General features: G+C 35.1%; 1 protein-coding gene across 4 annotated transcripts; it reads left to right on the top strand.

Moving 5' to 3' along the window:
• The first annotated feature begins 2,189 nt into the window (after positions 1-2,189).
• LOC104891736 (EH domain-containing protein 1) lies at positions 2,190-12,569 on the top strand. Of its 4 annotated transcripts, XM_010677482.4 has the most exons (16): positions 2,190-2,461; positions 2,619-2,698; positions 6,044-6,112; positions 6,211-6,268; positions 6,837-6,892; positions 6,989-7,025; positions 7,111-7,175; positions 8,271-8,384; positions 8,559-8,661; positions 9,327-9,376; positions 9,519-9,647; positions 9,729-9,980; positions 10,354-10,433; positions 10,552-10,678; positions 10,841-10,984; positions 11,281-12,569. In XM_010677482.4, exons 1-16 carry the CDS (start codon positions 2,377-2,379, stop codon positions 11,464-11,466), a joined length of 1,635 nt encoding a protein of 544 aa, XP_010675784.1. In that variant the 5' UTR covers positions 2,190-2,376; the 3' UTR covers positions 11,467-12,569. The 4 variants fall into 4 exon arrangements, with proteins under 4 accessions (XP_010675784.1, XP_048498486.1, XP_048498489.1 ...); XM_048642529.1 differs by lacking the exon at positions 2,190-2,461 and having other exon boundaries at positions 2,627-2,698; positions 6,215-6,268; XM_048642532.1 differs by lacking the exon at positions 2,190-2,461 and having other exon boundaries at positions 2,627-2,698; positions 6,215-6,268; positions 6,809-6,892.
• The last annotated feature ends 2,754 nt before the right edge of the window (positions 12,570-15,323 follow it).

The following is a 15,323-nucleotide window of genomic DNA, read 5'->3' as shown; positions in this document are numbered from 1 at the left end:
TCCTCCCCTCCAGGCCCAGCCCTTTCTTCCCCCGACCCCGATGCTGATTCCCTTCCCGCTGGCCCAGCTCGCGTTGAGCTCGCCAGCCCAGCTTCCTCCGAATCCCCTCTCGCGGACACTCTCTCTCCTCCGAGTCCGTTTCTTCCCCTGAACTTGGTCGTGGTCATCGTATCAAACAACCTAGTGTTTTATTGCGGGACTTTGTGGCTCATTCTGCAGATTCCGAGACTCCCCCTCCAGGTTCATTGCATGCTCCCAGTCCCTCAGGTACTACTCCTTATTCTATAGCTCACTTTGTGAATTGTGATAATTTTTCTTTGCCCCACCCGTGCCTTTCTTGCAGCTGTTGATGCGGTGGTTGAGCCCCGCACTTTTACAGAGGCCATGACCTCTTCTGGTTGGCGCGATGCCATGCAAAAAGAGATCGCGGCACTGGAGGATAACCAGACTTGGGTGATGACCTCTCTTCCTCCTGGTAAGAAAGCTTTGGGATGTAAATGGGTTTACAAGATCAAGTACAACTCTGATGGTAGTGTTGAACGCCTCAAAGCTCGTTTGGTTATTTTGGGTAATCATCAGGTGGAAGGGATTGACTATAATGAGACTTTTGCTCCCGTGGCTAAAGTGGTTACTGTTCGTGCTTTTCTTGCGGTTGCTGCTGCTCGAAACTGGGAGGTACATCAGATGGATGTGCATAATGCTTTTCTTCATGGTGATCTAGATGAAGAGTGTACATGAAACTTCCTCCTGGTTTCACCCCTCATCATCCCGGTCAGGTGTGTAAGTTGCAGAAATCTCTCTATGGTCTTCGTCAGGCTCCCCGTTGTTGGTTTGCTAAGCTTGCTGCTTCTCTGCGCCAGTATGGTTTCTCTCAATCCTATTCAGATTATTCTCTTTTCACTTATTGTCGTGCTGGTATACGCCTGAATGTGCTCGTGTATGTTGATGATATTATCATTTCTGGCAATGATCCTGCTACTTTGACTGCTTTCAAACAATATCTGGGTGATTGTTTTCGTATGAAAGATCTTGGCCCTCTGAAGTATTTTCTTGGTCTTGAAGTTGCTCGTAGTGCTGATGGGTTCTTTGTCTCCCAGCGCAAATACACCCTTGATATTATTGCTGAGACTGGGTTGCTTGGCTCAAAACCGGCTCCTACCCCTCTTGAACAAAATCACATCTTAGCCATGGCTGATGGCCCCTTATATTCGGATGTTTATGTTTTGTATCTTTGGCCTAGTTGTATTATTCTTGAGGCCCAATGTATTACTTAGCCCAGCTTAGCATTTGTATTTTATTAGGGTGTAAAGTTTACGTGAATAGGAAAAAAATACAACAACACACAAAATCATTCTCTCAACCTTCGAAGGCTTGCGGCTGCAGCCTTGTCAAATCATGAAGAGGGAAACTATGAATTATTAAAGAGGAAGAATGGAGATAAATCGAAATTCACAAGGTCGTGAGATGAACTTGGTCGAGTAAAATGACGCGTTTTGGCTTGATGATATGTGGTAAGAGAGAGACTACATAATTTTTTTTTGCTTTTAATATTATTGGGTTGATAGTAAAAAATGTCGATGGCCATACCTAGTGCTTAAGTTGGGCTGAGAACCAACCCGACTGAAAATGGGCAATGTGTCGAGGCATGCAAATGGGCAATATGTTCGTGTGTAGGCTTAAGATAGCAAAAGTTTATACCATGCGTTGTATAGCGATTTTATTTAAAATTAAGATATTTAAAAGTTCTCAATAGAATACATATTTTAGAAAAATTGAATAAAACTAGAATAAAGTCAGAACAAAAATTTATGTAGTATAAGATACAAAATCAAAATAAAATATCAAGAATGAAATACAAATTTCACACCCATATCCAAATAAATTGGATCCTCTTCAGTTGTAAAATAATTCTAAAAAAAAAAATCAATGGCTCGTATATTCTCTTTCCAAAATCCCCTATTTTTTTCTCATCAAAATCCACCCACTAATTTTTTTTCCTCCCATCAATATGAACCCTTAATTATAAAATAATAGTTTAGATACAATTCTACCTTGTAGAGTTTTACTTTATACTATCCGGACTTCCCAACTCGCATGGCTCTAAATCAAGTTACGGCGCGAAGACGAACCCACCAAAAGTAAAAACGACGTCGCTTACTCCAATAGTCATTATCATTTTAACGGTTTTCCAACGACCATCCAATCACAAAAACGGCGTCGTTTTACTGAAATTTCTCCCACCCTATTTTACCGTCGAATTTCCGATAATTATTATCCGAATGCGGAAATTTAGAAGCAAAAAAAGTTACAATTATAAGCTCAACATTCTATTAACATGAAATTTTTGATGAATATTTTTATCAAAGGTGAAAAATTATGGAGATTTCAGGAACTCCAATTAACCTATGCTCAAAAGAGTCACGAAAAATATATCAAGATTGGTTTAATTTTGCAGATTCTGGTACTGAATTTTGTTACCCATTTCTTTATTTATCGTTTAATTTTCTGGGTTTGTTTTAATTTTTTTAATTGTAACTATATGAAGCTAAATACTTAATCTTTATATTTACTGAATTTTTTATTTTTATTTTTCTGGGTTTTAATGGTGTAATTTTTAGATGGGGATGGTCGACTGACGGGGAATGATGCAATTAAATTCTTTGGCATGTCAGATTTGCCAAGAGAAGATCTTAAACAGGTTTTTTTTTCGCTTTCTCTTTTTTTTTTAGGGTTTCTTCAGTTAGTATGAATGTTTAATACTTCCTCCGCAATATAATAAATGCAACAAATGAGCATTGTTTTACGAGGTATAAAATATTCATTTGTTGCGTTTATTTGGTTACGGAGGAGGAAGTATATGTAATTATTCTTGCTTGATAGTGTGGTTTCACTAAGCACCATTATTGGAATATGCAACTTTGCCACTATTTTTGAATTTTTTCCTTAGATAATGCAAAAGTGGGTTTTAATTCCCAAAATATGCCCAAAAAAATTACAATTCCCTGCGTACCGTCCACGTAGGACGGCACGCGAGAAAATTATTTTTTTTTTGTTTTAACCCACGGAAACCGCTACTCAAAGTAGCGGTTTAATTTTAAAATAAACCGCTACTCTGAGTAGCGGTTTATAAATATAAACCTCTACTCGGAGTAGCGGTTTATAAATATAAACCGCTACTCGGAGTAGCGGTTTACCCTGGGCAAAATATGGTAAGCAGATAGCAGTTTTCATAATAAACCGCTACTCCGAGTAGCGGTTTTACCTAAGTTGAAAAAAAAAAAATTCTCGCCACTTGTAAACCGCTATTGCAAGTAGCGGTTTTACTAAAAAAAAAAATTCTCGCGTGCCGTCCTACGTGGACGGTACGCAGGGAATTTTAGTTTTTTTGGGCATATTTTGGGAATTAAAACCCAATTTTGCATTATCCAAGGAAAAAATTCCACTATTTTTATACTTCTTCTGTTTCACAATAAGTGAAAAATAGAGAAAGTGAATGTAGAGAGAAAGTTGGGATCACAATAAAGTAGAGTGATGAAACAAAAAAGTTATGGTCTCCTCTTGATTTTTGGTGACATATTCGTAATGAGAGTGAAACTTTTTTAATCAATTAGAGCTTGGTTGCACTTATTGTGACTATTCCAAATAAGGAAAGTGTTTCACTTATTGTGAAATGGAGGTAGTATTATATACTTATTATTAAGGTTTGAGTGTGGGGGTAAGATTGCTAATGAGCCTAATTGACTCGTGAACACTTTGAACTCGATTTGAAATTTTCATGAGTTGGGTGCAGCTATGTTTGACTCAAGAACTCGTGAACTGGCTCAAAATAATTTCTAGTAATTTTATTTTACGTAGAAAAGATATGCACAATAATGGTGAGGTCAAAAGTAGTAGCTAAAACTTAATTATGAAAATAGTTTTGATACCCAAGAACATAAATTGTGTTTTTAAGATAAGTAGAAAATTTTAAGCTTAAAAAAGCTCGAGACTCAGCTTGAGAACACCCCTTGTGTGCCTGGGGGTTGTCAATTGTTCATATCCAAATTGTATCATCACTACATCTAGGCCTTGTTCTGCAATGAATTTTTTTCTTCTTAGGTAGGTAAGATGAAGGGCGTTATCAGGCATTGAGGCTGGAACCTCTCACAGGGAAACCCGACACAAGTGAGCAAGCTAGACACTTGGGTTTGGGGGGGTAAAGGGATCTCCTCTCCCAAAGTGCCCCATTAAGGATTGAACCCCCAATCTTGAGATTAGAGGTTCTCCTCTTTCCGCTTGGCATAAGTCTAGCTTGATTTATTTTGCAATGAGTTGTTGGTTGGTTGATATGGTTTGTTTGAACCTCTGGTAATAGCAAGTTCTATGGACTGCTTTTATATGCTCTCCGCATTAGGTGTTAATGAAGATATTTGGTAAAATCAATTGTTGGTTATGAGTATGCAATATGACCAAGGTTTTCATTTTTGTTGCTGAAAAAATCTTCAATAATTGTCGCTAGAAAGCTGCAGTAAAGAAGTTATTTATCAAACATATTTGTTGGATATGATTACATTAATAAGCTAAAAGCTAGAAGCCAATTTAAAAAGCTTGCCAAAGCAATTTTCCAAACAAAGCCATCCGTCGAAATTCATAATCATGACAAGAACATATACATATAATGGCAGTATATAGTATGATTTGACCATGCACATTTAGAGAAAGACGATGGGATGTCTACAGAAGTTAGCAAAATAACTAACTGGCCTGAAGCATATTTAGGAGCTCTTATGGTCTTAGATATTTTGTTAATGTAACAATTTGCAAGAAGTTGGATAAAATTCATGAGTTCTTTTCTTTCTATCTAATGTTTTCAAATTACATAAGATTCTTGCAAGGATGGATCTTTTGTTACACATTTTATGATGGACGTCATAAAATGGCTTATTTTATGGTGATTTTACTTAACTGTTCATAATCAAAGTTACAACCAAGTAATATATCATTCATCCATGGAAAATAAGTAACTGAAAGTGCACTACAGAAACAAATAGAGATAGCAGCAATTGCGGATGAGATCTGGGTCCCAAGGCAGCAGTAGAACCAATTCCAATGTTTGGAGCCGAATCTCAATAGAATATGAGCATCAATGATAAGCCTTTTGGGAATGGTAGTACTGGAACTTGACTGTATAGTTTTACCCAGAAACATAGACACTGAGAGCTTTCCAAATGCTAGCTACAACTGAATGTCATTGTTAGTCCTGGTACATAATGAGCTTAGAAGGGAAGACAACTTTTTTTTTGTAAGGGCTGATCTCATAGGAAAAAAACTACCTTCAATAAGAGGGTGCAATATGGCATGCTAAATTGCTAATGAGTGTAGATGGTTGCATCTTGAATGTAAATGGCAGTCCGAGAGTTCCCAGTTTGTATGCTGTTAAGTTTATTCTCCAAAGTAACAGAGTTTTTTCTGTGAAATCAACTGTTAAGGCTTGTATATCAGGAAGGAATTGAAGCAGCCAAGATAAACTGTTTCCTTGAGTTTCTTAAGGACATTCTACTCATATTGATTTTACTTAGTGGTCAATGTTACCAAATTCGCGGTAAGAGAATGGGTACAGCAACACAATTTGCTATTTAATTTTGTAAGATTAGGTGAACGTTATACCAGTTGCATGTATCGGATTGTCTTTTCAAATTACACTTCACATGGGATTTAGGGAATAAGGCAACACTGAGTTAATTAGACGTTAGGAAAGGAACAAAGTACTTGAGAAAAATACTGTTTCCTTAAGTTTCTTTATCCTCCGTTTTGGTCTTTTACTTAGATTCGTTATTACTACTTGGTAGTTATACATTACATCTGGAAAGAAACAGACGCTCCTTTGAAATCGGCTGTCGCTAGATTATAAGCGGCTTATAGTTTGTCTAGGAATGTTGAATTACTAGGTTTATTGTTGAATCTTCTTATGTATACCTTGTCATAGTTTACAATAAAACTTCTACTCTACTGTTTTCTAAAAGTTTCTTTTCTTTTCCTTGCTTTGGCTTTTCTTTTCTGAAAGGTGTGGGCCATAGCAGATGCCAAACGACAAGGATTTCTTGGTCTCCAGGAGTTCATTACTGCCATGCAGGTCAGTATTCCTACATTTACTTGTGTATGTTACTAATAATTTTGAGCTTGTAGACCTCAAAGTTTGTTTTCTCCCAATTTTCTTTCATTGCAATGTAGTTAGTTTCATTGGCGCAATCCGGGCACACAATAAACCAAGATCTCCTGATAGCTGAATGTGAGTGGTAGTTTTCCGTCTTGCCTTCCTTTGGTTGTTAGATAATAGTCTGCCACTCTGTTGTAAAGGAGACTTAGGGCTACTCACTTATCCCCAATGAAATTGTCTCGCACACTTTTTTGCACTGTAGGAATAAAATATATTAATGTTCCTTCTTAGTGAACTTGGGTCCTCTCTATCTCAAAACAAATACTCCCTCTGTCTGGACCGATTGTCATGTTGATAATGTAATTTGAACCTATGTTGCTCAGACTCGGGTACCCATGTCCGACACGAATACGTGTCTAAGTATCCGACTCGGCTATTTTTTTGGAATTTTTTTCTAGTTTTAGCCCAAAACAAAGTGTCCAAGTGTCACACCCATGTCCGAGTGTCGAGGATCCGACATGGGTACTTGAGGTGAAATGAAGAGTCCGAGCAACATAGATTTGAACTATGATGTGACAATGATATCCAGATGGAGGTAGTATCACCCAACTTTGAATTGGGATATTAAACTGGTGTGGAGAGAGTTTGTTTCTAAATTATCTTAACTCGAAGGGGATTGAATTTCCTCTTCTTGTGGCAGTTGATTGGGATACTCTAGAGCCTCCTTCCATGCAGGGTCTTAATGAAAAAATCACTGTAAGTAATATTTTACCATCATAAAGTGTGCTTTTTTGTGCTTGTCCCAATTGTGTATATAAGTTTTAGCTAGCTTCTTTTTGTTTTTTTACACAGAAAAAGAAGAGCAAACTCAGATCAGATTCAGGGAATGGTAGATTTTTTAAATTATTTCCTTAAAACAATATGAAATGGTTCTCTTATACATTTTTGTCTAACTTTTCTTGTCCATCATGCAGAGAGTAAAAAACTCCAGCCAACGAGATCATCTCATTGGTTTACATCATCAAGATCATCAAAAAAGGTAAATCACGTATCAAGTATCCTTAGGTCGTAGACTTCTAGCATCTTCCTTCTTTAGATTTGTTGCTTATAATATTTATACCCTCTCTGTCCTCGAGGACATATCTATGCTGGTAACAGCCGGTGTTATGTAATTTTGGTCAATTAATGTGTCCGTTTTTACTAAAAGGCATTTTGTGTATCTTAAATAAGTATCTGCAGCGTTGGTTTCTATGACCTTCTTTATGCTCAAGAATAAGTCGATCATTTGATACTTTGATCTGCTATGTCAATTTATTATGGCCACCTTTTTTTTTTATTTCGTCTCCGCTGTAATCTTAAGCTGACAAAAATGAAGATAATAGGGACTTGTTCATACTGTTGCCTGTGTACAGCATGTAGTTTTTATAAACCCTTAATATATAAAAACAAGTGATTACTTGTTTTTACTTAACTTAGGCATTTGCTTTTGATTCTCAGATGATGTTTGTGTAATTGTGCCAATGAACTTGACTGTTAGAGTGATATTTGATTCCGATGGCATTGTATGGTCATTCCAAGTTCAACAATATTAGTTCATCGGGTGGTGTCGTTACCTGTGAATTTAGGGATGGACCTTGATGATGGATGATCTACTTTAATCATATAATGTTAGTGACTTTCAAGCTATGTTACACGGACTCTTCATTTCACCTCAATAATCTGTCTTGGATCCTCAAGACTTCATTTTGGGCTAAATTTGTGGTAAGTTTTTCATGAAAGCGGCAAGTTGGATATCTGGACCTGACATAAGCACCCAATTCTGAGTAACATAGCTTTCGAGATTGTCATAGTGCTACTTCCTGCATGTTAATATGTTATGTGTAGACCTAAATCAACATGCTGCAGAGATTTTTTGCATTTCAGCAATTGCACTAAGACATGATGGGGATGCTCTCCTTTGATGTCCTTGTAAGATGATGTTATATGAGACAAGTCTTTTTTTTTTTTCTCAGACCTGTTAAATGCCTTCATTAGAGGTTATTGATTTCTAGTATTTTCTTTGCAATACGCCTGGCTTTAGCTTATCTGTAATGTATCTGGTTTTTTCTGATATTTTTCACTGGCTACTTTTCAGATACAATTATCCTCCGTCACATCTATAATTGATGGACTTAAGACGTTGTATAATCAGAACTTGAAGCCACTTGAGACGAGTTATCATTTCAACAATTTTGCATCACCTTTATTGGTAAGTGAGAGGCCATTTCATCAAATTCCATTTAGTTTGCTGCAAGAAGGCTACTGATCCTTACAATTCAATTCCTGTCAATATTTCGCGTCATGGTTTTCCAAACTTTCTATTGGAATCTAGTCAAAATAACTTGCTATTGAGATCTGATTTCCAATTGAACTTTGTTGGCAGACAAATAGTGATTTTGATGCCAAGCCTATGGTCATGCTTTTGGGGCAGTATTCCACCGGAAAGACGACTTTTATCAAACACTTGCTGAAAAGTAGTTATCCAGGTAATCATGCATTATCTTTGGTCCTTCCAATTTCATTTTTAACGCGCGCACGCACGCACACACACGCACACACTCACACACTTTGTTTCTTTTCTTTTCAATTGCAACTCTTTGACTTTCACGCTCTTGGTCGCACAACTCTACCATAAGTATCTCCAATTATCTATCAATCAGAAGTAAGAAAAGTTGATAGACACACACACACACACACACACACACACACACACACACACACACACGCACACACACACACATTGTTTCTTTTCAATTGCAACTCTTTGACTTTCACGCTCTTCGTCGCACAACTCTACCATTAGTATCTCCAATTATCTATCAATCAAAAGTAATAAAAGTTGATGCGCGCGCGCACACACACACTTTGTTTCTTTTCAATTGCAACTCTTTGACTTTCACGCTCTTCGTTAACAACTCTAGCATTAGTATCTCCAATTATCTATCAATCAAAAGTCAGAAAAGTTGATATTTGAAAATATTCATAGAGATCTATTGTGAAAAAGTTAGGTCTAAGGTTAGTATATGTATGAATAGTGAAAAAGTCAAAGTGTCGCAATTAAAACGAAATGGAGGAAATAGTATGCTAAAGGATTGTTCGTTGTTACTTAGTAATGGAATTTTCTGACATACGTTTTACTAATTATATATAGGAGCACATATCGGACCAGAGCCAACCACAGATAGATTTGTCGTCGTTACGGTAACAAACATGATGGATTATAACTATCAATTCAGTCCTTTTTAGTATTTTATCTTTGCTTAAAATTGAACGGTTATATTCTTCTACTTTGCCTCCTTGTTATAGAGCCTTAAAAGAGGATAATTTCTATTCTTTTGTGTAGTATGGTCCTGATGAAAGAAGTATTCCAGGAAACACAATTGCTGTTCAAGCAGACATGCCATACAGCGGTCTCACAGCGTTTGGGACTGCCTTTTTGTCAAAATTTGAGTGCTCTCAGATGCCACACCCAGTGAGTTACCAGATCATATATATTTAGAATATTTTCCTACTAAGTACTAAGAATGATAATTCGAGCTCTCTTGCTCTAAAGCTTTTGGAGCATATTACTCTGGTTGATACCCCAGGGGTTTTATCAGGGGAGAAACAACGAACACAAAGGAGCTATGACTTTACTGGAGTAACATCTTGGTTTGCTGCTAAATGTGACCTTATCTTGCTGCTGTTTGATCCCCATAAACTTGATGTTAGTGATGAATTCAAGCGTGTAATCTACTCTCTCCGGGGTCATGATGACAAGATTCGTGTTGTTTTGAACAAAGCAGACCAAGTGGACACACAACAGGTAATTAACTGCTACTCAGCAAGCAAATAGTCTCTATCAGACCGTTTGATTAGTTGGTCCACTTATTTCTTACGTATTTTGCTCAACTTTAAATGTTTTTGTGCACCTTTTTAAAATTTCAAGCGTGTTTTGTATACTTTATTCATGTATTTACATTCTATCTACTTTTTTTTTGTAAATTCCTGTGTTTTTTGTTTAACTAATATGGTGTTACGGGATGAGAATTGAGATCATCAGCTGATATAGATTTTGCGATCAGCCTTATCTTATATAGCTTTGTTCAAGTGTTTGGTGAAATTAGCACCTAACCAAATATTATATCTACTTTTGCCTTGATTCATCATGTATCTCCTTTTTTTGGTATCTATGGTAGTTGATGAGGGTTTACGGAGCCTTGATGTGGTCACTCGGGAAAGTTCTAAATACTCCGGAGGTTACCCGTGTTTACATTGGGTAGGTTAAGTCCTGATTATGTCTATCCTTCATAACTTATAGTGATAGTAGCTTAGTAAAAATGATTATTTTTCATCATGTTGGTGCATTCTGATGAATGACATTGTCATTTCTGCAGATCATTCAATGACAGGACTTCAAACGAAGCCATTGATGGTCCAATTGGGCGAGAGCTTTTTGAGAAGGAACATGATGACCTGATTGCTGATCTAAAAGATATTCCAAAGAAGGCTTGTGATCGCCGAGTATGTTTACCGAATTTCTTTTGACTGATATAAGTGAAAGCAACTAAAGTTGGAACTTGGAAGAATGATAATACTAGTCCTATTGATTACATGTTAAAAATCAGTAATTACTTGACTCTTTCTTCATATAAGAAACTCCAATAATGTTGTTCAATCTTACAGATTAACGAATACGTGAAGCGTGCGAGGGCAGCAAAGATTCATGCCTATATCATTGGTCATCTCAAGAAGGAGATGCCTGCAATGATAGGCAAGGCTAAGGCTCAACAGAGGCTTATCGATAACTTGGAAGATGAATTCAGAAAGGTTCCTAGCTGTTCTTCTTACTTGCTTCCTTTTGGACTAGTGTTTGTATAATCATATCTATCTGTTTAAGACATTCACACTCACAAGGGTATGTAATCTTTACACAACACTTCAAATTTTCATCTAAGACCAAATAATATATCTTGAACCACATATTCATGAGAAAAATATAAATTAAGAGGGAAAAAAGAGGAAACCAAGTGATATATGGAAGATATCGACACTCACACCTGTGTTCGAGTAACATAGGCTACAGCATAACCCTCACGATTGGATTTGCTTTTTTTTCCATGCAGGTTCAAAGGGAGTTTCACTTACCTGCAGGAGACTTCCCCAATGTGGAGCACTTCAGGGAGGTTCTCAGGGGTTATAACTTCGACAAGTTCGAAAAATTGAAACCACAAAAAGTACAGGCTGTTGATGACATGCTGGGCTATGACATCCCTGAACTTCTCAGATCTTTCAAAAATCCATATGATTGATTTACTGATTGAATTTTTTGAGCTAAAGTGCTTTATCAGAGCGGAACCTCACACAAGTCAACCTGACCTAGCTTAATCAGCAAGGCTCCTTGAAGTGGAATGGCTTTGCTTCTTTATGAATTGAGAAAAACCTTATTAGATGAACTGAAGATCCAGCTTTGCTGCATGTCTCTCTTGTTGAAGAGGAAGGAGACTACAATTATAGCATTTTTTACCAGTTGGAGTTGTGGCCTCTTGGAAGGTTTATTATTGAACTAACTAATGGCTATATGCATTTTGACAGTTAGTTTATCAAAGAAATGGGCGGGCTAAAAAGACGAAATGTGCATTACATGAAACATGCCACTACATAGAATGATTACATAGATTTATTTCAGTGTTTGCATGTACATTAGTGCTAATTATTTTTTGGTGAAAACTTTAGTGCTAACTTAACCAAGTGTGCTCTTCGGTTAATTATGTACTTGTCTCTACAAAATACTATATAAATATAGTATTTATTTCGCTTCGTTTGCTAATCATGAAGCACTCTAAAGGCATGCTAAGAAACTTAAACTAGAAGACTGTAATCCTACAGTTTATAGATTTCATACATGAAGTTTTGTGGCATACAAAGGGAGCTGATAAAAGTATCAAGTTTTTGCTGAAGTTCTTCAATTCTGAACTTCGTTCCTACTACTGTTGCATTTGGTGAAGATGGGAAGATTTGTTCAGTTAGTGCTCATCTCGTTCAGCCTCGACTCGTTCCATCTTCTGAAGTTCAAATAAGAGGTAATCTGCTTAAAGAGGCCTCGTCTAATTCGATACACCTTTAAAGGTTATGGTGGTGACTCGAGGCTTGCTCGCTGGCGTGATGATCTGCAGGAGCTACAGAAAGGGAAGCAAAGTATGTTATGGTAGATCTGTGTGCTGTGTGCTGTGTTACATGATCATTAGTATCAAACTTTGTTTATAATCTTCAATTCTGCGGTTTTCTTTATTGTTGGTTTGCTTGAATGACTTTTGTAGTTAGAGGGTGTAGAGATTTTTAGCTTGCAGTTCAGAAAACTTCTTCTCAGATCTTTCAAAAATTTATATGATTGATGAAATTGATTGAATTTTTTTTTGAGCTTGTCAAAGTTATTCTGCTTCCTTTTTGGGGATAGGATCGTAAGGAGAAATGTCTTATTAAATTGGAACCTCGCACAGTTAACTCGACCCAATTTAAGGGAATATTATTTGAGACTTGAAGTGAATAACAAAAATGGCTTTCCTTTATTAATTGAGAAAAGTCGTCACTGATAAACTCAAAATCCAACTTTGTTGTCTTTTCCTTATTAAAGAGGAGGGATTAGGGAGACTATAATTATAGCATTTTTAACCAATTGGAGGTGTAGCCTATTGAACATAAAGGCTTATTATTAATCTATCGGACAATTACGTTCATTTTAACCGTTAGTTTGGCAAGAACGGTATGAGTAAAAATAAACAATACGTGTATCTATCTAAAATCTAAGACAAACAAATGACATGCTGCCACATGTACTTTCCCCCCTCCTCCCAGGCCCCACACAATCAAATGAGACATTAAGTAATAAAAATGTTTGTTTCAAGACTCGAACCTCTCATTTGATATGTTAATACACTAACCAACTATACTACAATACTCATGTTAGTCTTTGTGAGGGAAAATATGATTTGAAGACAAGATACTATTTTTATTTTTGAAAACTTCAAATGCACGTTGGTCAATAATTCAGGGCGTATCATCCGAGAAAAGAATTAGTCGTAATGCAAAAACACATTCATAGATTTTATTAAACAGAAATTATATTATTGGTGGTATCTGTTTGCATTATTGCATGTATTTAGTGGTCCCATCTTCTCTTTTTCCTTTTTTATATAGAAGTGGTCTAATCTTTTCTTTCCATTTTTGATAGAAGTATATGATAGTGAAAATATGGCAGATGAAATATCTTCTACATCGACACATGCTAATTGCTACATGGTTACATAATATATCTTCTCGTTTTTGTTCTTTTCTTTTGACGGGTCCATGACCATAGCAAACAATTTGATGATGAAAAATCAAATTTGATGTCCATTTCCAAGTTAGTTTTTTGACAAGATACATAACATCTTTGAGATGTTAATGTTTAACCGCCTAGGGGAAAAAAAAAACCATGTGTTAAGTAACTATTTCTCTATTTCCTTTAGTCTTTATGGATTGAGCTGATCTTGTAAGAAATCGCCTACTTTTAATTTAATATTAAGCACGATATAAGTGCAATATTAAGAAGAACATGCTACTTTTTCTTAATATTGTGGCTAGTTTAATCTATTTAGAAACCAGTGTAATCTATTTCGTGACCAGTTTAATCTATTCAATAAAGATATTTTTTAACCCATTTGGTGAGTAGTTTATCCATTAAGTAACTAGTTTAATCCGTTTCGTGAGACTATCGAGTTATTTTTTGAAATTGTTTGTTGTAGTTCGAGAATCAATAAAACAAAATAAAAAGAAGAGAATAGATGACTATAAACATTTTATTTTAGTCAGATTATAATTGGTTGTTAAATACAAATGCAACATATCCATCTTTGTGAATGAATATGTGTTTTGATATAAATTAGTTGTAAATTGAGAGCCTTCTACACCTTATTTAATTTGACTTCACCATATTTTAGCAATTATAGAATTCAAAAGGCACATTTAGTGGTCATGACAATTTCTAAAGAGAACGTATTGTGTCGGACTCGTTCGACCATAATCTTTGGTCGGACGACTTTCAGGTGGTTTCAATTTTTTTTCAGTTAGTCTTAATTTTTTTTCAATCAGTCTTCATTTTTTCAGTTAGTCTTCATTTTCTTTCAGTTAGTCTTAATTTGTTTTCAGTTAGTCTTCATTTTTTTCAGTTAGTCTAAATGAAAGTAAGTTACCTCTAAATAAAAGTAACTTAGGTCTAACTGAAAGTAACTTAGGTCTAATTGAAAGTAACTTAGGTCTAAATGAAAGTAAGTTAGGTCTAAGGGCCTGTTCTCCCCAGCTTATTTTCAGTTCAGTTCAGTTCAGTTCAGTTCAGTTCAGCTCTAATAAGTTCAGTTCAGTTCAGTTCAGCTCCAATAAGTTCAGTTCAGTTCAGTTCAGCTCCAATAAGTTCAGTTCAGTTCAGTTCAGATCAGTTCAGTTCAGTTCAGCTCTATTCTTTTATAACCATTTTGTTAAATATTATTATTATTATGTTGGTATAATTTATTTTACTAATTACTATTATTATTATTATTATTATTATTTAAATATATATCATTACTATTAAGTATTATTATTATTATTATTATTGTTGTTGTTGTTGTTTCTATATATTTTTTTATTATGCTTTACTAATTATTATTACTATTATTATTAGGAGGAACATGGTTTAGGTCAAAGCACAAATAAACCCACTTTTTTTAGCCCATAAATCAATCAAATCGCGTCAAGACGGTTTATGACGTAATTTAACCCAATCATTATTTTTATTACTAAATATTTATTATTTAAATCTAATTATTAAAATAGTAATATTAATTTACTTCTTAGATATTATTGTTATTATATATCATCGTCAAGTATTAATATATTAATACAAATAATATAAAATAATTATTATTAATTATCATTACTATCATTAATTATTATTATTATTAATTTATGATTATTAATATTATTTATTATAACTATCATTTAAAGATATTCAAAATACTACTATTATTATTATTCATTATTATTACTTATCATTATAATTATTATTTAATATTCATATTATTATTGTTTAAAATATTATTTATATATTTATTACATTCAATTTATTTCAATGTAATATAATTCAATTCAATTC

The sequence above is a fragment of the Beta vulgaris genome, chromosome 4, assembly GCF_026745355.1.
Source record: "Beta vulgaris subsp. vulgaris cultivar EL10 chromosome 4, EL10.2, whole genome shotgun sequence".
Classification (NCBI taxonomy): Eukaryota; Viridiplantae; Streptophyta; class Magnoliopsida; order Caryophyllales; family Amaranthaceae; genus Beta; species Beta vulgaris.
This window is presented reverse-complemented; position numbering and strand designations above follow the sequence as displayed.